Consider the following 24,680-nt stretch of genomic DNA (forward strand, 5'->3'; position numbering starts at 1 on the left):
TTCTTCGGATCCAGTCTGACGCCTTGGAAGTTCAAAGGCAAGGAATCTGTGGCTATTTGGCTCTGTCTGATGTACAGCGCAATCGTACTTCAGAAATGAAAGTACACTGCCACTGTCTCTTGATGCAATATTATGTAAGACATGAAAATTCACTACCACTGTTTCATAATGAAACATCAAAATACATTACCACTGAATTATATGACATGAAAATACACTGCCACTGTCTTATATTGAGACATGAAAATACGCTGCCACTGTCTAAGATACAAACTCGTCCTCCGCCCTAAAGAGATTAAATCCCTCTCCATGTTTTTCACCCATTTTTACCTCCTACCTGAGACGTTTTCAGTCTCTCCTTCTGTCACTAATGCGTAGGAAGGGTGACCGGGGCTCTAATGCAATAAATGTTACACATACCTGCTCATTACCCTGGGCCTTGGTGCCTCTGTATCTGCTGACTATTTATAGCTAGCTCAAGCTCTAATTGTCTCACAGCTTACCTTTCCTTATCAGCACACCACCCAAGCAGCCATAAGGATCCTCATAAAACCATCTTTTACATGTAACAATGAAGAAGCAACGCCAAGAGTGTTTGCAGAGATGAAAAGGATTGAATAGGTATAAAGCAATAATCCACTCTAAACCTTTAAAGGAAATTAGATGTACACAAAGGTAGTGTGAGAAACGACGTTCCTCCCTGTGGAGCACTCCAGTATCAATTTAGGTCTCAATACAATTTAGGTGTTCACCAAGTTCATGCCACCAACTCTAAAGCATTCACTTTCGCCCCTCCCACACACTATTCAGCCATTGGTTCATTTGGAATCGCCTCATTCAACCATTGCTTGAGGAAGAGGTAATTTATATTTTGAATCGGCTAAGAGTCTTTACATGTACTGTGGCTATAGACTGTTTGGTGTGGTAGTTAAATAGTGCCTACCATCCCATTGCAATATCGGTGAAGCAAAGCAAAGGAGGCAAATTTGTGCTCTTAATAGTGTCTCACACTTTTGATGTCCAACCAATAGTGATTTTGCATTAAAATGTTATTCTTTTCAACTGAGGTTTTGCTTCTAAACGTGATTTGTTATCCTACAAGTGTTAGCAAGTAAATGTAATTTTGTTACCACATATATTACATTGATCCATTCTTTGCACACAGTGATTTCGCATTAATAAGTGATTTTGAACATACAAGTCATTTCACACCCATGTGCGATTAGTGATTCTGAAACTATGCTACACTAAGTGTGATGGGTGTACCAATGTTGATTTTCAAGGTGTCGTCAATCAAATGTGATCCTTCTGATGCACACCTATTATGCTTAATTTATGATGTTACTTCCTTTTATTACAATGCTGAATGGTTTTTCATCTGGCGTTAGACTTTGCATGTGTTTCTTCACTTATGTTATTTTTGCATCTATAATAGTCTTTACACCAGACTTGATGTTGCCATGGGGATTATTTTGCATATAAATGTGTTTTTGTATCCGCACTTCAGTTGATGTTGCACCAAAGGTGAGTTGCACATATAAAGCCAAACATTGACAAAGGATGGTAGTGAGTGTAACTGGGGGCAGGTCTCATAAGGAGTCTTAAGTGACATGTGAAGGTGGAGGCTACTGACTGACTGTACCTCTACAGGAAGGTGGTGCTGGAATTGCAACTGTGGTTAAACTGACACACACACACACACACGCACACACTTGTGTGACTGTACACACTTGAGTTCATGAAAAGGTGGGCATTGTGACAGATCTACTAAAACTGGGTGGCTTGAAGCCACATATGATTTAAAGGAAAAACTGGCTAGACACCACATAGAGCTGTGATTTGCATCACCTTAAGCAGGACAATTTCCTTTACAGAGCATACTACTAAACTATCTTGCATGGTATTGGGTTGTCATCCAAATGTATTATTCTATTGGACGCAGAAATTCTGAAGCGAACCAGGCATAATACTGTTACCATCATAATGCACTGAAAATGCTTTTGCCAGTCGTTTTTGGGCTACGAGCACCCATGACTAAGCAATACATCAAACATCACTAGGTGAGGACTCGGATACCGAAAAGCAAGTCCAAGCCTTCAGCAACCTTTGGAGGGATCCTATCAACCTAGTCATGTTGATCCCCACAGAAACCAGAGGATCTAGGGAAATGAGTAGCTCCTAGCCGTACCTCATACAACTTCATGTTTAGATGTGGAATCAAGTTTAAAAGTAGATTTAAGGTAAAGGTATCTCTTAAGGAGAGGCCCGCATTAGAGGTCACATTCTGACTTTGTAGAAAAGAGAGGGAATTGGGGCAGCCTGCTCCCTTCCAAAGGGCCCTCTATGGCCAGCCCTGGAGTCTCAACCACTGTCTTCTATGTCATTGTTTCTCTTGGTACCTTCTATCTTCTTTTCCCACCAATAAAATAACCTCTTTAGCGCACTCGCTTACTTTCTACCATTAAACGTTGAAGATTTGCCTACTCAGAAAGCGCTACTAATCCCACTGCATGTTGGTGATGCAGCTTTCCCATCCGTTAGTCCTTACTCTGAAACTTTCCTGTCAACATTATTTTTTTATGGCAACCAAAGGGTGATGTAGGTGCTTCACTCTGCCGTCAGGTCATGGTTGCCCAAGTGCACCTAATATGCTTTTAAAGACAGAGACAGAGATATATACTACTGATATTTAGAAAAGTAGAGAAGACCTAGCTCTCCTTCAACCGATGATTACAGAAAGTTTCCAACCAAGAAGCAGAACAACCCCTGATACAAAGAGGCAAGCACAAACCTAAGCACTGTTACATAGATGCAGAAATGGGGAAATCGCTAATCCGTGAGCTACTCTGAAGGTGTTTGTGAGCTACTGATAGCTCATAATCTACTGGTTGGGGACACATACACATATATTTATAAAATATCCTAACATGGCCTATGTATGGCAATGCAGACGACAAAGAGAAAAAAACACAAGAACTATTCTTAAATGAGAAATGTTTTATTTTCAGCTTTTAACACCCTCCTATAATGTCATAAGCAGGGACTGGATCTAGGTAGCGGATTTAAATAAGAGGCTGCTTTAACACATACTTGGATGCGGATGAATCCCCAGAACATGAAATGAGCACACATACACACCAGAGCGCACTGACAGTGTACATTCTGTAAAATAGAACTCATTAATTTCTCTTTCGAGACATCCTTTCAGTTGCACTCGTTGGGTTGCTGCTTATCTGTCCACTTCCCCAAACACAATATCCTGAGTGCCTGCAAGGGAGATTATAAAAAGAAACAAGAAGAAAACAATTCCATGTTAGTATTTTTTCTTTTTGTGGTGGCCTCCCACCCTTCCCAAGTATTTTAATCAGCATAGATAAAACTCTGTTAAAAGCACTCCATAAAGTGTATGTCTATTAACCTGATGGATCCATATGAAAATATAAATTTTTTTAAATGTAGGTTTAAGCACAGAAAAATAGCACATCACAACATCCCAACATTTTTATTGTCCAATGTAAGTTAAATTAAGTCTTGACTTTTGTAAACAATTCATTCTAAAATGCACTACTACTTGACATTAAAAAGCAATTCAATTCAATTCAATTCAATTCAGCTTTATTCGGTACAAATTAATGACCATAAAGCATACACAATCACAATCACAAATACAAGATATGAACGACTTAAAGCAGACATAATCATACATCACTAAATGCTATGATTAGTTAAAACAATAATTTACACCTTTAAAATTGCATATCTACATCTAAAAACACATACTTTTCCTCGAATTGATGCATTTGTTTAAAAAAGTAGCAGTATAAAAACAGATGTCCGCAGATTGTAAATTAAAAATCAATTTCATTGCGTGCTCAACCGTACGTGTACCGTATTTAACAAACATGGGTTTAAGCAAAACGATACGGAAATTAGAGTACAGCTTGCAGAATAATATAAAATGCATTGTACTCTGCTTGGAAATCCCATCACATCTACAAGGTCCTAAGGGATATTTTTTCATTACTGGATGGGCCACCAGATGGTGCACTATTCCAAATCTCAATCTGGTCAGCACATATTTATGTGTCGGCCTGGTGACAAGGGTTAAATAGACAGGGAATCCATCCATGGCCAAATATCTGTTATAAAACATAACAGTGGACAAAGTACCAGCAATAACTGTTCTCTTCCTCTCAACAAAAGCTAGGAAGGCCCTTTTTAACTCGACCTTGGGGATCAATAAAACAGCGTTCAGATCAGTTACAATATTCAGGTTAAAAATATCTGAGAAACATACAATAATGTATTTAATCCAGGGTATTGCTATGACTTTATCTAATCGCAAACAGTCCTGGATAATAGACCTTGTAAAGGACTTTTCCTCATTCAACCAAATAGACCGCCAAACCATCAGAGGTCTAAGTGACAAAAGGTCAGATAAGTAGTTCACAGTTAGTTCTTGATGACATAAGGCATTAGAGGCCGAAGTGGGTAAACATAAAAGTTTTTTAAAAAAAAGAATTCTGTTCCAGTTGCAATTCATGTGCGCAACTGTAACCCCAGATTCCTGCCCCATACAATGCAGTTGATACACATCTAGCCTGATACATTTTTACCATATCTCTGGTCCTACGATCCCCAATTTTCTGAGCAAATCTAAAAATTCCATGGGCATTTCTAGCCATTTTATTGCGTATATTATTAAATTCATGTGTCCACTTTTTGTCATTAGAAAAAGTTATACCTAAATAACAGAATTTGTCCACCTGCTGTACTTTTAACTTATCAATAAAAAACCCTTTCACTACATGTTTAGATTTCTTTGGGCCGCAGATCATAGTGTACGTTTTACTTTTGTTAATAACTAATTTTTTGTCGTCAATAAAGGAAGCAAAACTATCCATCAATCGTTGTAACCCTATCGGAGTTCGTGACAACAATACAGCATCATCGGCGTATAGTAACACCGGTACTGGAACACCATTGATCATGGGAGCATCTGCGTGTACTTCCTTTAAAATTGCATCAATACCATTTATAAATAAAATAAATAAAAGAGGGGCTAAAACACAACACTGCCTTATACCTCGTTTTACGCTAAAGTTCGGGGTACATTCTCCCTTTCTACCAAAACGTACACATGTTTTTAATCTCTCATACATTCTGGCAAGAAAATAAATTATGCCCTTTGGCGCACCCAATTTCAACAGGGTCGACCACAAAATAGAGTGGTCGACCATGTCGAAAGCGCTGCTTAAATCAGCAAAGCACATATATATATGGCCAGGTTTGGCTTCACTATACTTCCCGATCAATAATTCTAAATTGATACATTGATCGAGCGTACCCCTGCCTTTTCTAAAACCATATTGGCTATCTGCCAAAATACGATCTTGTTCTGCCCATTCTTCTAATCTTACCAGCATAATCCTACTCATAACTTTTACGGAAGCATCCAGTAATGAAACTGGTCGGTAGTTTTTAGCCTCGGACCTGGATCCTTTCTTATATATGGGTACAATTATAGACTCCTCCCACGTCGACGGAGGATCTATACAAACTGCGGCGTTAAAAACAACAGCCAGCAAAGGACCCCATACTTCTGGCGCATCCTTGTACACGTCGCTTGGAACCCCGTCCGGGCCTTGGGCCTTTCCTCCCTTACTTGCCCTAATCCCCCTTTCAACTTCTTCCACAGTAATATCAAGTGGTAATATAGGCCATCTATCTGACCCAACATTACTATTTTTACCTGAATCAAAGATAGTTGAAAAATGGGTAATCCAACCTTCGCAGGAGACATTTGCTGTTAACTCAGGTGTATTTGTCTCCTTAAGGAATGGGGAGTTGACTGTTGCCCAAAATAATACAGAGTTAGAGAGTTCCGCCGCTTGATTAAGAGAATCCCATGCCTGAAGCTGTAGAACCGTCTTCCTAGCTTTAATGGCATTTTTATATTCTAGCCTCAGAGTTGTTACTAATTTTTTATCCCTAGGTCTTATTGCTAGGGCCTGCTTAAGATCAGTCAGAGCAGCAGAACAGGTTTTATCAAACCAGACAAAACCAGGTTTTGTACCACCCCTGCTACCACTTGCGAACTTTGCGTTAATGGCATTGTTGATTCCTATAAAACTAGATAAGACCCGCTCATGATCCAATCTATTTTCTAAGATAAAAACAATGTCTGCTAAATTCTTCATAATAATGGATTCAGTCAATTCGGATGCTTTTGCACCTATCCACCTCAACCTTACCCCATTAGCCCGATGGGCTTCGATGTTTCCAACCGTGGTCCCTGTCTCTCTATCATTCTCCTCCCAGAAAGTCATGGTCACAATAATACAATTGTGATCACTAGTGTCCATTATTTCCATTTCCAATGGGGAAAAACAATCGGCAATACTAGAGGATACCAACACATGATCAATTACGGACTTGGAGCGCCAATTCCTAAATGTGGGGATAGGTGAACCATTACTGTCCCTGCAGCAATCCAAAATTTACAGGTCAAGGCACCCCATTAATGTATTCACATTTTCCCCATACATATCATGACCAAAGTGTGGGACCTCCCATCCGTCATTATTCGTAACCCCACAGGCCTTTGTAGATAATAATTCACATAATGAGGTATTGAAATCCCCACACCAGATAATATCAAATACTACATTCGAGTCCAAACTTAAGGTATCAATAGCGTTGGCCAATTCGGTTATTATTCTGCCCCTGGTGCTATCAAAAATGTTGTTATAATAATTGATCAGAAGGATGTTACGACTTTTGCCTTCGCGAATCCAGATCATCTGTATTAGATCGCCCACCGGCACATATTTTTTCACCAGCATCTGGCGATGGACCGATACAAGGGTGAGTAAGCCCCCCTTAGCTCTTCCCGGGCCCTCTCCATATGCTGGTAGGTTATATGAAACAAATCCCTCATAATCAATATTATCTTTGCACCAGGTTTCCTGGAAACATAAAATTTCGTACCTATTAATAAAGGATTCCCAACCAGGGTCTCTACTTTTAGATTTCAGACCAGCTACATTCCAGCACACCATCCTGGAACATGTACCTATTCTGGTGGTAATCCCAATGATGGAACCTCGGGCATTTCCCTCCGTGCTGCCAGCCCCGCTTGATTGGCCCATTTCACATACATTCATACTACCCTCATGAATATTCTCTGCCTCATTCTGATTAGGCGCAAATCCGGAGACCATAGAAGTTATTTCAGGTACACAGTCGTCCATATGTTGATCCCTATCGGGACCCTCTTCCCTTGCTAAACATATCTCCGTCTCTTTTGTGCGTCAATCGTTGGAGTCCAGGGAACTAAGTGCATGAAATCTATTCTGTGTAGGGATATCAAAATAAGGTTTAGAAGTGGGCGGGTAAGTAGAAATTCTACTATTGTCCCTCCGGTTGACATTAAGGTGATTGTAAAAGTAACCTAGTGCTCGGGCACATACATTGCCATCGGAAATTGGGAGAGATGCCGCTCTTAGGAGGACGGTAGTAACATGCTGTGGGTGTTTGAAATTAATACAGTGGCGTAGCTAGAGCTTGTGGCGCCCGGGGCTATCCCTCAGATTGCCGCCCCCCCCCCCAGGGGGTGGGGGGGGGGGAATGGGGGGAGGGCATGCACTTCAAAGAGGTCCGAGAGACACGTAGTATCGCCGCTAATAGTTACCTTGATCATGCAAGTTACATGCACATACATGACACGGTCCAAGGCTACACAGTTGAATACACCGGTGACTGGCAGTACAAAAGAGAACACACAGACTGCATGATCTATCTGGGGACTCAGAAAAACCGCATGTGACATCCATCAGAGAGCTGCGTGAACAATTACCTGGTAATCCCCTCAACACAATGCAAACATGCACATACATGACACTGTTCATGTAACCTTCATCTACAGCTGACATTAAATGACCATACATCATGGTCCCCCCCCATTAAAGCAGTGGGGACCTGCACAAACGTGATGTGCTCTGTGGACCCAAAACCAACTTAAGTGTTGAAGCCTGTGATTCTTTATCTTTCAAAAACAGCAAATTAATTATTCACAGGGAATGACTCACTGTGTGCCCTTAAAACTAAACGCAGCACAAAGGGGTCAGTCAGCTCCACCTTGCCAACACAGACCGGATACAAAGCCCACTCTGGTGGACCAAAGGCAATAACCAGGGGTCGCTCCCTGTCATTACTTCCAAGCAGCAGCAACCAACTCCTTGGGAATGAAAAGACATGTGCTCTTGGTACCCAAAACCAGCTTGTAATAGTGCATCTCTCCTTCACAGCAGCCTCAGCACACACATGGTGCACAGCCTGCCTGGGGGCCCAAAGCTAAAATACAGGGAGGGGCGACACATTATGATTACAATCCTTAAACACAGTCAAATCGCCCCATGCCACCAAATTGCCATGGTAGGATTTCCTCTCTTTGCCCCTAAAAAACAAAGTACACCATTGGTTGCAGACAAATCGCCCCATGCCACCAAATTGCCATGGTAGGATTTCCTCTCTTTGCAGGACCCCGTGGGTGGGGAAAGGCACCAAACAATATCCAGGGGACTGCATCATCATTACCTTTGAGGACCCATGGGTGGCAGACTATGTCACCTCTTGGGAACAACTGAACCTAAATGGAAGCATTAGAATTAAACCCCTCTCATTTTTCTATCCTCTCATTCAAACCTCAAACAATAACTTCTCTGAGGACCCCGCTTTTCCTTGGGTGGAACCACCTCAGCGCCAACCAACTTTCTATGACAACAGACAATATGGCGCCTCCCGCTTCCGGGAGCAGGAAAACCCTTGGCAAATAGTCAATCCACGTCATCCGGGACTAAACTGGGGAGAATGGGGATACCAACAGCAGAGGATGACTCGCAGAGAACCGCCCAGATGGGATCCCTGGTACAACATTCCAACAACAAATAGATATAGTCCTCTAGAAATGGTGGATTGACCATCAAGGGACCTAGAATATATTACCCCAAACCTGCCACACTTCCCTTCCTTAAGCAACAACATTGTCACGACCCCACCAATTTCAGTCCCGAAAGTGAATCCCCACACAATACCTTTTTTATTTTGGAATGTGGCGGGCCTACGAACAAAGATCGAAGACCCCGTTGCCGTTAATTTCTTAGAACAAGGCAAAATAATTTGCCTTCAAGAGACCTGGGCAACCTCAGAGCTCCATTTATTGGGGTACAAAACTTACTCCTCATTTGCTACTCAAAGCGCAATAGGTAGACCCAAAGGAGGCCTGACAATCTACATCGCCAACACCCTATCACAGTTAAAAGTGACCAATCTTTCCACCGATTCTAACTGTCAGATATTCTCCCTCTCCTTTGCAAATGAGGACACTATTACCCTTGTCAACTCATATAACAACCTAACGGAAAACGATTTCCTGACTTTTGTCCAAGATATGCAGGAGAGACTAAGATCCTTTCAACACAAGGAGGACAACTCTAAAATGATCCATCTTATTTGGGGAGGTGATTTCAATATTCATCCCTGCCAAATGGCAGATACCCAATGTTGCGGATTTGCAGACGACAACGACGTTCCACTAGCCCATTTCGTCCACAATAAATCTGGCAACGCTCTGAATAACACACTGTCAGAGTTTGACTTATTTATCGCTAATTCCCTAAAGGCGGAGAAAAATCAGTTCAATCCAACTTACGTGGCTAGAGGCCACCAGACAACAGTGGACTACATCCTGCTGTCCCATGGTCTCGCTACAAAAGTCACAGATCACCAAGTAATTGGCAACACACTAAGTAATCACTATGCACTAAAGATTGAATTCCATCCATCTGAATACAGATCTAAGGTCACTGATATAGCAACTGCCCTCGCTCAAGACAGCCTGCAACTGCGCAAACATGGTTATTCCATAAAATGGGAAAAGATCGACCCACAAAATCTCACAAAAAAATTAATTAACCAGGCGTACCCATATATTCTTAATTGTTTGGACCTAGCCCTAAATCATACGGAAGTCCTACTGAACTTCGCAGAAATTCTGACAGTAGCCAAGAGACTACTCACGGGGAATACAACCAACAAACATACAGAAAGGAAAGGTTGGTCTAACCACAACTGTACGAGAGCCCTAACTGATCTAAAATCTGCCCTCCACAAAAAACAAAGAGACGTGGGCCTTATTCAATCTCTAAGAAGAAAATACAAACTGGAACGCAAACTAAAACTACAACAAATGAAAGAGAAACTCTGGAATGACCTAGACAAGAGCTCCCAATCAAAAAACAGCAAGGATTTCTGGAGAACGATTAGATCCCCATTCCTCTCGGACAACAACTCTCCCAAGATAGAGGTCGCTATAGATGAGGGAACTTGGATTGCTCACTTCGAAAACATATTCAAAGACCAAGGAACCACAGACCATCCATCTCACTTCCATAATGAAGTACAATATCCAATCCCAATTTCTTTTGACATCTCCGAAATCTTGGCGGCTTTGGAACAAAGTAAAACAGGGAAAGCCCCGGGGCCTGATGGCGTCCCTGTGGACCTTTTTAAATTTAACCAGGAGCTCTGGGCACCTATCTTGACGAGAGTATGCACAGCAGCAGCCAGTGAGGGCATTTTGGACTCCTGGACCAGATCAATCATGGTCCCCATCTTTAAGAAAGGGGACTGGCAGGACCCAAAATGCTATCGTCCCATATCCCTCCTGGACTCCCTTGGCAAACTGGTGGGGAGGGTCATTCTGGAGAGCCTACATCAGTGGAGTGAGGAAAAGCGTATCATCTCGGACCTACAATTCGGCTTTAGAGAAGGCCTCGGGACAGTAGAGCAGGCACTTAACCTTAGCCTTATAATGGCCAAATACACGCATGCAAAGAAATCGACGGTATACATGGTCTATGTGGACCTGTCTGCCGCTTTTGACTGCGTCGCACATTCCAAATTATGGACAGTCCTAAGAGCAATGAACGTGGACCCCTCACTGCTGGATCTTCTTAGAGAGCTCTACTCCAGGGCCTCGGCTAGAGTTTGGTTCGGAAAGAACGGTGAGCTGACGGCATCATTTGGTGTGGAGCGTGGAGTTAGGCAGGGCTGTGTTCTGGCCCCCTTCCTTTTCTCGCTCTACACAAATGACCTGGAGGAGGAGATGCTGAGGGGGGCTCAGGACCTCCCAAAAATGAAACAGAGACCGATTCCAGCGCTCCTCTACGCGGATGACGCTGTCATCCTGGCCCAAACGCCGCGCGAACTCCAGCTCTCACTAGATAGATATACCACCTTCATGAACGCCTTGGATCTAAAGGTTAATGTTAAAAAAACGTTCGTCATGATCACGGGGGGGGGGGGGCGAAGAAAGGAAAAAAAAAAAGTATCTTTCTCGATAGCCAACCATTGGAGGTCACCACACAATACCCATACCTCGGGATCATGATTGATGATAAGCTAACCTGGAAACCAGCAGTGGAAGCGAGATGCCACCTTTTTAAGCGCTCAATAGCAGCCCTGCAGTCCTTCGAGGAAATTAGGAAGGAGGCGGCCAGCAGAACTGCTAAAAATTTACAACGCCAAGTGCCAAGCGATTGCTCTCTATGGAGCAGGGGTCTGGGGCCATATAGATGTTGGAGCCTTACAGAAAATTGAAAATCAATTTATAAGATTCCTTCTTGCTACCCCAAAAGGCTCACCAACCTACGCCTCCCATATGGAACTGGGAATTCCGTATTTGCAGGATCTCCTTAAAATCCAGCCATTGCTTTTGTGGAGGCGTATATGGACTTCGGATGCTAATACGCTATCACAGTCGATAGTGGCTGACACAATGTCACTCCATCACGCCTCTAGTTTAAAATGGCTCCGCTACATCAGAAACTTTTTTACAGATATGGGCCTTGAAAAATATTATCTCCACCCAGAATCGATTGTTGCCCTCCCAAAAAAGGAGCTCAAGGAACTTACACTACGGCATCTGGAAACACTAAGACTGTCAACTGAGGCTGCAAAACCCTCAGTGGTTCACGCGAACACAGTCCAGCTAACTTTTGGCATTCAACCATACCTTACTCTGCATACCAAAACATATGAGAGGATGCTGCTCACCAGGCTCAGACTGAACCTCTTTTTTAGACTGGTTGCTTTTCCTCTAAATAAGGCCTGGGACTCAAAGCTGCCTCCGTGTCCCTGTGATGCGATATCAACTCAATCAAATATCCACGTCATTATCTTTTGTAAATTTTACCAACCACACAGAAAATTTTGGATACTTCTGCTATGCAGGCGATGGGGCCTAAGACAATGTCGACCGGCCTTCCTTAGACTGCAAACCTTAGAGTCCGAAGAAGTCTGTTACCTGGTCCTAAACTTTTTAAAATGTATTATGAACCATAGAAAAAACCTTTAACAAACCGCATTAGGAAAAAACATTGATTCTCAGAAGCAAAAAATTCCTCTTCTTTTTAAACAAATGACAGCTGTTTTTTCTTTTTTACTGTATGATTGTTCTCTTTTATGGTTTTCTTCGTGACAAACCGAATAAAGAATTATCATTATTATTATTATTATTATGATCACAATCCTTAAACACAGTTGTGGGGGCCATGGGAACTTGTTCAACTCTATCCAAGACCCGGGACAAACTGTTCCAGCACTGCGGCACTCCTTGAATATTCAGAAGAAACCAGAAAAATAGGACCAGTAAAACTCACTCTTTTCCAAATCTCTTTCTAAATATTATCACTTTCCATGTAATGTTCCTTTGATGGGAAGAGGAGGTTTCTGAGGCGGGAGTATCAGGCAAGTGATACTACTCAGGCTCCATCTGTTCGAGCCTTCATGGAGGATCCCTCGTCATTACTACCTCCACCTGACCCCGGACTCTGCAACGCACTCCCTTACAGGCTCCCTCTGTGCGAGCCTTCAGGGAGAATCCCTCTTCATTACTACCTCCACCTGACCCCGGACTCGGCAACGCTCTCCCTTACAGGCTCCCTCTGTGCAAGCCTTCAGGGAGAATCCCTCTTCATTACTACCTCCACTTGACCCCGGACTCGGCAACGCTCTCCCTTACAGGCTTGATTATCCACTACTCCTCTCTCCAGTGCACCTTATCTCACAGCTGACCTTGGGCCCCAGCCCCATATCAGGCACCATCGGGCTCCACTTTGCTTTTTCCCGGTAAAAACATTAGTAAAATCACCTTCAAACTTAAAACATTGAATATAGCAGTAAATATAATTACATGCACTTTAAAGTATGTTCCACAGTAGCCCTTATGACCCGACTGCTAATTAAATAAACAAAAACAGAAAGGCCATGACAGGGCTTTAGCGCTGATGCGAAAGTCTTTTTTGGTGCCACACTAATAACCTCTTTCTCCGTAAATACCTTTACTACCACCTTCCAACAGTGCCCCTCATCCCTCCATGGCCCCCCTAGTGACCTCCTCCTCAGACTCCCTCACTACCACCCTCCACCAGTGCTCCTCATCTCACCCTAGCTCCCCCTCCACACCATGACCTCTTCCTCGGATTCCCTCACTGTCACCCAGGGCACAAGTCCTAAAAAAAAAAAAGAAGTGTGGGACGCTGACTTCACAACAGCAAGTGATGTCACGAAAGGTGGCTTGCACCATCAGACTCATTGCCTCCCCTCGCTCACCCCTTACATGCCATTGCATCAGAGAAGCCAGCGCGTGAGCAGCGTTCTGAATGAGCTCCAATCTCGCCCCAGAGAGGCCAAAGAATAAATGTGTGGCTCCATTTGCTCCAGTAATCGAGCTCCCGTTAAAATAAGTGAGGGGACGCCGTCCACCCGCCTGGTACCCCGACTCGAACCCTGCAGTCACCCTCCACCAGTGCCCCTCATCGCTCCACAGCCCCTCCAACTACCTCCTCCTCAGATTCCCTCACTGCCACCCTCCACCAGTGCCCCTCATCGCTCCGTAGCCCCTCTCTCATATTCATTTGTTGTTTAGCGCTACTCATATCAGTGTAATGTGTCAGCACTTTACACCACGAACACATTATACAGGGACAATGAATCATACAAGTATGTAAATCAGTCTACAGGGAATGTCACATAAGCCAATGAGGATTAAAAGGTGTAGGAATCACATGTCATCCATACTGGTGGGCAGTATATTTTGAGAGGGTTTGGTCTGGGGAAATACAACCTTAGGATTTAAAAGAGTATTCCATGGGGGTCAGCTTTACTGATAAAAACGTATCTCTGCCCAAACAAACATACTCATTTTAGCAACATTAGAATGATCAATCAATCAGTGACACTTATAAAGCGCGCTACATACCCGTAGGGTCTCAAGGCGCTGGGGGGGGGGGGGGGGGGGGGGCGCTACTGCTCGAATAGCCAGGTCTTCAGCTTCTTCCTGAAGGAGAGGTGGTCTTGGGTCAGGCGCAGGTCGGTCGGGAGGGAGTTCCAGGTCTTGGCGGCCAGGTAGGAGAAGGACCTTCCTCCTGTAGTCGCTCTTCGGATGCGGGGGACGGCGGCGAGGGCGTGGTTGGCTGATCGGAGGTGGCGCGTGGGAGCGTAGAAGTTGACTCGGCTGTTGAGGTAGCTCGGGCCTTGGTCGTGTAGGGCTTTGTGTGCGTGGGTGAGGAGGCGGAAGGTGATTCTCTTGTTGACGGAATGATGAAAGACTGAGGAAGTTCTAACTATATCACAAAACAAAAAAACTATACCATTCATGTTTGTATTGTATGCAGCTCTTTGGTGACACCTGCTTGCCTGCCAACCTGTGCTGGGCCCCTGGCTGCAGAGAGACATAAAGGCGTCGTGCCAGCGCTATGCAAATCATGAAAATAAAATTTAAACATATACAAAAGCTTTTTTTAAATTCATTAATATGCGTGAAACTTTGCATACATTGAATATATTGATGTGACGCACATCCCTTTATAACTGAACTACACCTCTTTGCCAAGCAGTCCTTTCATTATGCTCTGAAGGTAGGGCCATGCTGACGTGTTACAAAGCCAGCAAAACAAAAAACAGCACGCCACAACAACGACGCGGTTTGTCTCAACCGGATGCCTGTGCCGGTCTCATCGCCTCCAGCATGGCTTGGCGCGGCATAAACGATATGGATTACATTTGCATTGCATGCAATTTAAACGGCTGGCGTCCAGTCATAATTAAACAGACTCACCTGCGGGCCTCTCTTTCCCAGTCCTGTCTCTGGCCTCTGAGATGCCTGCCAGTGCCTTCTCGACCTCGCCTCGGAGTCACGCGCACTTTTTAATGCGCAAGCCCAATGCGCAGGTCATGATGAGAGTCACCAGGCAGCAGAGACCCCACCCTAAGGTAAAACTAACTGTAAAACCCCGGCGCGCAGACGCGGAGGCGGAGACATCTGCGCGCTGCGCGCCTCTACGAACGTCATCATGGTCAGGTCAGGTGGTTTTTTTAATAAATTGTAATGTGTGTCACTCAGGCCCTGCTGCCTAAATGAAATTGAAATCGGCGGGTCAGCACTGCTCCGAGCGGCCGCCCTAAATATAGTGCCGCCTGGGGCGGTCCGCCCCCACCGCCCCCCCCCCCAGCTACGCGCCTGAATTAATAATTACACAGTCCCCCTTTGAGCTTTTCCTATCGCTCCCAATCCAATTGACTCTTCTGGTAGTCAGGACATTATCAGAGAAATTCAATGGGAAACCACATTGTCTATTTAACCAGGATAGACATTTGTTTTTTAAGGAATCATGGGTTTCTTGGTGACCCCTATTATCAAGCGGCGGTACATTTGTAAGTACCACCACATAAGGGGCACACTCAGGTGGGAGATTAATAGCACCCTTTTTGTTAGTTTCCTCCCATCTATTTATATTATCTATGGCAGGCAAAGCCTTGCTAGTTAAGTGCATGCTCCTTTGAGGTGTTATGGGGTTAACACTATTGTTCCCTTTATTTCCTGTGGCTTCCTTAGAAGAGTCTCCCTGTACCTGATGCTTATATTGATTGCTAGTAGTGTCAGTTGCAGCAATTGTGACAGTAGTAGCAGCAGACACCTCTCCTGGTTTGTCTAAGACCTTTCTAAGCAAACCACCCAATCTAGCAACTTCTTTTGTCAATTCCTCAATTTTTGAAACCAAAGGATCTATAATGCCTCTAATCTTTACACCAATAATCTCCTCTAGGTTAGTTACTATATCATCCTCCACTCCCACCTTATTAAATTTACTCAGTACATTAGTTTCAGCGACTTTATCTGGTGAGGCTGCTCGTTTCCGCCCACTCCGCAGTGCCCCCTTTTTGATCGGGAATTTCCTACATGTTCTAACTGTCCGTACTTTTGGAGTCGGTAGACATTGTTCCACCATATCAGGGCAGTCATCTGTTCTTAACTCATTGGGGGTAGTTTGTTCAGGCTCGAGATGTCCCATCTCTACCAACTCTACCACTTCCGGAATAATAATGTCAGAGTGATTGTTCGCATCCTCCATGCTAGAAGCTGATGAACCCCTTACAGGGCTCTCTAATTGCGGGGTGCTAATTTTTCCAAGCGAATGTCGCCTTTCAGAGTTTATCTTACTAACCTTCTGGACCAAATAATTATCCATAGTGCGTGGCCCGGAAAGGGGCTTAGATCTAGACATATTATAAAACGGCACAGCCCCGTCTAAAGCTTACTGAATTGTTATAACGGTTTCCCCGTTTATATTTATCCTATATTTAAAACTTTAAAACAATAGCAAAGTCTTAGCAACCTACTCAATGTCACACCCGGTGCTTTATGTACCATATATGTTCTGGAACAGCGTCTCTGGCCCAGCCCGGTCCCTTCTGGCCTCTGAGGGCCACAGAGGGCCCGCCCTTTGCCTGGGCTTAGCCCGGCGCCGCCTGCGCGCGTCCCGCGACGCGGAGGGAGCCTCACAGTTTTAAGCGCCTCCGGGCGCGCAGGGAAGCGGAAGCGGGAAGTGCCGCTAGGGACTCTGGGGGCTGTAGTCCCCAATACGGCGTCCAGCAAGGTCAATGGCGGCAAAGAAGAAGACCACAGCGCCTCCGGACCCCCGGGCAATGCAGAGTGCGCAGCGGAGCGTCCTCCAGCCAGGTATGCTCCTCGTTATGCCCCCGCTCCACCGAGGGAGCCTCACAGTTTTAAGCGCCTCCGGGCGCGCAGGGAAGCGGAAGCGGGAAGTGCCGCTAGGGACTCTGGGGGCTGTAGTCCCCAACACGGCGTCCAGCAAGGTCAATGGCGGCAAAGAAGAAGACCACAGCGCCTCCGGACCCCCGGGCAATGCAGAGTGCGCAGCGGAGCGTCCTCCAGCCAGGTATGCTCCTCGTTACTTGACATTAAAAAGCAATTCATCAAACTTGGATTGTGAGGAATTTACTTGGATCCCCGCACCAGACGTCTTACAGAACATGTCACTTACTTTCCTGAACTTTCTTTCTGATGGGTGTGGTGGCTTCCATACATTTCTTAAATTAACCTCTAGAAACCAACAGGAAGAATCTGAACCAATATTTGAGTCAATGACTCTAGGTGCACCCCCTAAGCAGAGGCCTCACACCAGTAGATCAACATGGCAGTTGTACATATGGTGCTTAAGAACAACTACCATCAGTTCTGTGCAAGTTTTTCCACACCCTCAAGAGAAAAATGGGGAGGGTCAAGAGTATTCTGCAGGAGCTACTGTATTCATCAGAAGGAATGTTACTGAAGTTAATTATCTTCTTCTAAAGCATTGTACAAGCAAATTCTTTAATAGAACCATTCCCAATACTTATCTGCCAAAGTGATGACTAATTCTGCACTTTTGAGAAAATGACATCTTTGGTTACTATCTTTCTGGTGGATACAGTCTAACTGCAGACTTCTGACCATTAGATTATTCCTAAGGCACCTGGCTGGATTCGGATGTTTTACAGCAGGTCTGCACTGCTTCGCTAGTTAGTGTTGTGATGCTCCTGCGATTTTGTAGACAGACGCCTGACTGCGAGTATGAAATCCAGAACCTCAGGCAGGAGATCAAATGCAGTCAAGTGCCGCTGTTCAACCTCCAAACATGAAGGTGTAGATTGTGCAGGCACAGAACCCTGCTGCGTCAGAAGAGCCTTCTGAAGTACATATGCCCAGAAGTTGCTGATACCACAATCTTATGGCCCAATCCGGAGACACTGGAATGACTTGGCCAGATCATTCCTAATCTTCAGAACTTGGAGCAGGAGAGGTAGCTGTGGAGAAGGCATAACGGAGTCAAGTGCTAACTTCTAACCACAATGCTTCTCCTACGGACAGCATGTTCTTGAACAACATACAGATGCGTTGACACTGCGCATTGTAAACAGTGGCAAAAAGATCTAGCCAGGGCTCTCAACACTATCAGAAGACGTCCTGCACCACTTCAGGGTACACCCGTCAGGCGCAGCTGACAAAGCCCGTCCAACGTGGAGTTTAAATATCCTGCCAGATGGTTCATGATCATGGAAATGCACAGATGCTCCAGCCAACCCCAGAGGCCCACAGGACCCAACACCCCATGACCACCCGGCTTGTTGTGGAACCACATAGCTGTGTATTGTGCATGAGAACCTGCACCTGCCTTTCACTGATGAATGGCAGGAAGATCTCAAATTCTAGGCAGCTGGTCCGCAATTCCAACAGATGTATATGGAGCTGAGTTTCTGCCAGAGACCAGAGTCCTCTGATTGCTACCTCTCCAATTGACCTCTTTAGCGGGAACGCATTTATCACCACCATCAGCTTGGGGTGGGGGAGAATTCTGCCGCTGGCCAGGTTGAGATAGAGAAGCCACCTTTGTAGATCTTGTACACTCTCCACTGAAACCTGGATGACATCGGTCATGTTTCCTTGGTGCTGGACCACTGAAACTTCAGATCCCACTGCAGAGTCTGCATATGCCACTTAGCAAGGGGACAAAAAAGATGTCTGAAGCCAGCAGACAAAGAAGACTTCAAGCTTCGCTTTCTGAGCTCTTTGACTGAGTCTGAAACATGGATATCCTAGCCCAAATGTCCTGGACGTGTTGCGAGGGAGGAAAGCTTTACAACTGCACTGTATCCAGAAGAGCTCTGATAAAATGAAGTCTCTGTGAAGGATTCAGGTGTGACTTTGGCTCATTGACCGAGCACCAAAAAGAACTCAAAAGATTAGAAATCGTCTGGAGAAGTCTTTGATTGACTGGGCAAGCCCTTTTTTAAATTGCCAGTCTTTGCAGTAAGGGTAAACTGGTATCCCCACCCTCCAAAGACAGGCAGCAACCACCGCCATCACTGCCTCCCTTGAACAACAAGTAACATCTGTGAGACTGCAGGACAGGCACATGAAAGTACGCTGGATGCAAGTTCAAGGCAATCATCAAGTCTACCAGATCCAGGGTAGGGTGAACTTGGGCAGTGTGCACATTTTGAATTTCTCCTTCCGCATGAAGGCATTCTGAGGGCAAAGATCAGTAATAGGACAAGGGCTTTCATCCTTCATCCGCACAAGTAAATAAAGGGAGTCAAAACCTGTCCCTTTCAATGGCTCTTTGGCCAGTAGGTGCTTCACCTCTTGCCATAACATTCATAAGCTCGCATTTGAAAGTTGCTCTGATGTGGGAGGAAGTTGAGGCAAGTCATAAACGAATGGTAAAGGCAAAGTTCTGCAAGGTGATCTGGAGGATACATCTGTCGGAAGATCTGGCCTGCCACTCTGGGAGAAAATGTCTGATCCTGCCTCCTACAGGGAGGTTGTGTGCCCATATGGACAAACTAAAGCGGCTAGGAGGCTGATGCAGCACAAGCAGATACTGTGTGAAGCAGTGTCCCAGGAGACCTGCACTATCTCTGCTTGTTCCCAATCCATAGCCACAAAAGGACTGGTTTGACTGCTGAGTGGTGGTGGGGTTGTAGATGTCAGCGGACTGTAGAGGTCTGTAACTCAGCCCCCTGAAGTAGCCTCAAAAGGATTGGGCTGCTGAAGAAACTGCTGGGCAGGAATTGAAATGCTCAAAAAAAGCACTCTGGCTCTCCTCAGAGGTCATACACTGGAGGCCCTGAGCATGTACAGGTTATATACAGGACCCAAAAGCAGTACCCACACACAATCATCATGGGCAGCCTGTAACATCATCTAGAGGACCAAGCGCCCTTGCTTGCAAGGAGTACTTTTACAGTATCAGGTAAAGTAATCTAGGCAAGCCAGTGTACCTTACTAGTGTAGAACTTATTGTTCAACTGCATGCACTGCTGCAATTAATGTAGGACCCGGACGGGACCATATGGTCCCTGAGCAGCAAATTATTTGTATAAGGCACCTAGTGCCTACTATGAACTGAGCCATGGCTCATATGCTACATCAGCAACCACCTGTGCATGATGTAACAAAATTCATATATTTTATTTATAATGTCACACTGTAACGGACGGACGGAGGACGAACAGAGGCATATCTGGGTACCGATCTATGACAGGCTTTCGGCATGCTTTCAGCCACAGAGCAAGGATGGCACTCTAGACGCATATATAGAAAGACGCATGCAATCACACGCATCCTAGCACACAGGGAAACAAGCATTCATACAAACTTGGTGCCAGCTGAACTCAAGGCTTATCTGTGGCAGTCCTCTTAATATCAGCTTGCATGCTCTTAAACTTCAAGGCACACTATTCCTAAATTTTCCAACTCATAACTCCGGCAAGCAGCACCCCAGAGCCAGGTCCAAAACTTCTACCTTTGCTGTTTATAGGGATACATGATTTTCCTCGGCCTAGGATTTAGGCTCTTGCTTCAGGCTTTTATCTATACTAGAGGCGCCATCTGTCTGCATGCGGCTGAGAACAGGCTACATTATCCATAGGCCCAATGGGCATTGGTCTTGGGCTTTATTTGTGTCTTTTGCTTACAATAATATTAGGCATCTGATCAAAAGCACTCAGGACTATGCTCTAGAAGAATGTGGTGGCCATAATATCCTAATATCTCCCAGTTTCTATTTTAGAAACCTGTGCCACCTTAAAGTGAGGGTCAGCAGGCTATATGAGCATATAAAGTGAAACACTGATTAGAACAGCTTAAAAGAACGCATATAGAGGTGGACGCAAAAAGAGACCTGTATACCGTTTCACCTATCTGAAGCCTTGCACTAAAGTCAGAGATGTCCCACATTGCTTGTAAACTTAATATATACAATCACCTAAAGTTATTCTCACAAAGCATGTACTAACAGGAATCACATACGGAACATGAGGTGCTGACAATCTATACACTGGTAACACATGAGCCAAAAATCTCCACATGCATAATCTCAAGCCGGTTACTTTTGTGTGTGGAGTTTCATATAGCACGAACTAGACCCGAAGGTATCACAGCGCTTTACATGAGCACCAGTTACGTTATAGAAGGACACATTCATTTTTGTTAGGCACAGGGAGATTACATGATTTGACCAGAATCACAGAATGTTGAGTGTCCCTGCTGAGACTCAAACCCAGTACTCCAGCTAGGTTGACCACCCTAGCCGTTTGGCCACATTCTCTCCCCAACTTGAAGCATATATGAGAGTCTAGACAAATGCAAGTGAAGTTTAATGACACAAATCCCACAGGGAAGAGGGGGTGGTATGGGGGGGGGGGGGGTGTTCAGGAGTTCAAATATGTAATGGCAGACCCACACCATCCAGACAAGAAGTGACCAAGAAATCAAAGTTAGCAGCATCTGGACTCAAGATTTTAGATTCATAGTTATTTTAATTCTGGGCCACAACAAGCTTTTATTCATAAAGTGAAGTTAAATACGTTTAGCAGAAGACTCAGTGCTTTGTGAAGGAGTGAGCTACAGAGTTATCAAAGCCTATATAGACTCGGAGTAGATGTACGGTATAAACAGGTGTTTGTTACAATTAATACGTTAATGGTGATAACGTTTTTCAGAGAGAGATTCTACCTTTGACTAATAACGATGTTTTATCACACATTTTTTGTTTATAATTTACTATAGCAGTCCAGGGCTGTTTCAGGCTAATGCTCACACGTAGAAATGTTTAACTATTGATCCGAAACAAAAGGTTATATCGTTTACAAGAAGATAATTTAAACAGGTAAATGTGTAGATGATCAAACGTTGAAGAATCATCCCAACCTACCTATGATTGCCACAACATCTGCCAGCATGTGCCCCTGGGCCATCTTATCCAAGCCAGCCTATGGAGGAAAAGCATATGTGTAAGAGGCTTGTCTGGCATCTCCTTTTATTCATTGAACACCACATTAAAATCCACATATTTTGATATCCTTATGAAAAAAAATATGAACACACTGAAGCACATCAGCAGTTAAGATAATTATATGCCTCCATTGGGAAGAACATGCCATTTTTGGATCAGTTGTTGCATTTTAGGATAACAAAATTCTAGCAGTTGAGGACACATTACAAACAATAAAATGGAGTACATTCATTGGGCAGGATTGAAATGTTGACAAAAGCAGGATAAAAAATCTTTTCGGGCACATGAGCTTTGCTCGTTCCACCATGGCTGCAGTCATTCTGAAGCAGTTGTTTGCATAGAAGCCTTCAAGCTTAGCAGGGTCAAAGCAACATTTTAATCCTTCCGAGGTTCATAAATTGAATGATAATAAATCGGAAATTTTAAACAGCTATATAAAAGGGTTTTCATGTGGGCAAAACTGTGATATTTATGAAAAACTCCTCGAAGCCCTTGATATCGTCTTTGCACATCTCTCCCTGCTTGGCGCTGGGGGTAGAATGACTCTACTTGGCCACCCCAAAACACATACAGAACCAAAGCACAAGAGCTGGAGGATAAATTGCGCCTTAACTGCATGCTAACACAAATGGTGCCCTGCTGTTTGAAATACTTCCCAAAGTCCAGTTGCATGGCACCTGGTTTTGGGAAGAACCAGCATTATCTTGTTGCAATACACAGCTGCAGTATAAAATCAGCCTTGACAGTGGCACAAGTTAAGGAGGGAAAATATTAATATCGAAGGCCTTAATCAGGTTAGTGCAAGCCTGTTAGCGATACCACCAGCAGAGTTCACCGGAGGAAACTGCCTACGTCAACAATGATAAGCGCAAAGCAAATGAGGGCAAAATAAGTTTTGTAAACTTAGTGTAGTGGTGGTGCAAGTTTGATCCACCCTCCAGCAGGAAGTCGCTATGAGTATGTAGTGAGTGAAAAAAAAAATGAGTATGAAGTGAAATAAAACGTTTCCCTGTGCCAAATAGTTCTTTGATGCCCTCTATTACTAATGTAGTCGGTTTACAGCTCTGAGTGCAGAAAGCAGTGCTCCATCTGACAGACTAGACCTGCTTGCATTTCAGCTCATTTGCTCCTTTTGTCCCACCCTCAAGATATCCAGGCTTTATATCCATCATGTTTTCTAGCAATGACATTATTTTCCTTCCAGTTGTGTGCTGAAAATCCAGACCTACACTTGGTTCTGTCTGTCAAGTTTACCTTTCATTCAATCCAGAAAGCCTTGTTGAAAATCATCACAGACAGAAATGCCTTGGCCACAGTGGCTGACACAGATTTATGCCTATGCGGAAAATGTATAAAAGCTTTACTTCCTCTCAGACCAGATTCTTCTGCTCCCACTGACGCTGCAGCAGTTATTCATTCTCCCACTTAGGCATAGTGCTCCTAAGAGCACTGCTTCAAACACCAGCTTGCAACAGTTACAATTCTTATGATTTAAATCTCTTTAATGCCTTTTGGCAGCTTATCAGTCACTCCCGATCACACATGCATATTTTAGACCATCTACTGTGAACCAGCCTCTATGAATTTTCACTGCAGCCTCATTTTCCCATGCAACGCAACAATCCTCTAATGAGAGGTTCATAAATGTATCTGTTATCAGGGTTTAAAAACCGTATGCAGAATGGCAAAAATTTGCTGACGGGATAGGATAGGATACAGCTTACATTCGATCACTGGATGGAGGAGCACTGAGGTACAGAGAGGCGGGTTAGAGCGGCAGCTAATTTTGAAAAAAGGAACTAGAATTGACAATTTATTCTGCAATTCTATAAACACATTGAAATACAGCATAAAAAATCTCACAGAGCTCTACCCATTTCATTCAATGTTTCAAAGGATCATCGTTAATGCGGTATAAGCCTTTCGGATGGAAATGTGTGACCAAATAATCAATATTTTTCACTGTACTCTATGCAGAAATTGCTTGTGTTAGTTGTCTCAGTGTGCGTGGTATGATTTTTTACAAATGTCCTCAAACCTGACCAGGCTTGTCACGTGAACCACCATGCTAAAATCACAAGCTGGAAGGAGTGCCTTAATTCTCCTTAATGAATGCTGGTAAATAATAATTATACGATCACGGAGACTGCCTGCAGTATGGTCATAAATCGCTAGTAAAGTTTCCACATATTTGAATAGTCATGCAGAAGTGGGATTAACGACTGATCAATAGCAGGGAACACTGATACGGAGTCCAGAAGAAGTTATACTCAACCTGTTTTACTAGGACTCAGAAGACTTACATTTTAAATTCCCTTTAGAGCTCCATCTGCAAGCCTTTGCCTTCAACAGACCTGCTTGCTTACAAAGTTTATCTTACAAGTCATAGAAACAATGATCTAAATCAAAGGAAAGGAAGCCATGCTTGGCTATAACCAATTTATAAAACAAATATTTCAGGCAGCCAAAGTCTGCAGA

The 24,680-nt window shown here is 44.1% G+C and overlaps 1 protein-coding gene across 1 annotated transcript in view; it reads right to left on the reverse strand.

Annotated features, from left to right (window-relative positions):
- Window positions 1–2,979: 2,979 nt before the first annotated feature.
- NDUFS2 (NADH:ubiquinone oxidoreductase core subunit S2) overlaps window positions 2,980–24,680 on the reverse strand; it is a 100,642-nt gene continuing 78,941 nt past the window's right edge. Inside the window, exons 13-14 of the mRNA XM_085639177.1 lie at window positions 22,122–22,179; window positions 2,980–3,267 (exon numbers count right to left, since the gene is read on the reverse strand). Of these exons, the coding sequence (XP_085495303.1) occupies window positions 3,230–3,267; window positions 22,122–22,179 (96 nt within the window). The 3' untranslated portion in view covers window positions 2,980–3,229. The remainder of the gene's footprint in view (window positions 3,268–22,121; window positions 22,180–24,680) is intronic.

This window comes from Triturus cristatus, chromosome 12 (assembly GCF_964204655.1).
Source record: "Triturus cristatus chromosome 12, aTriCri1.1, whole genome shotgun sequence".
Classification (NCBI taxonomy): domain Eukaryota; kingdom Metazoa; phylum Chordata; class Amphibia; order Caudata; family Salamandridae; genus Triturus; species Triturus cristatus.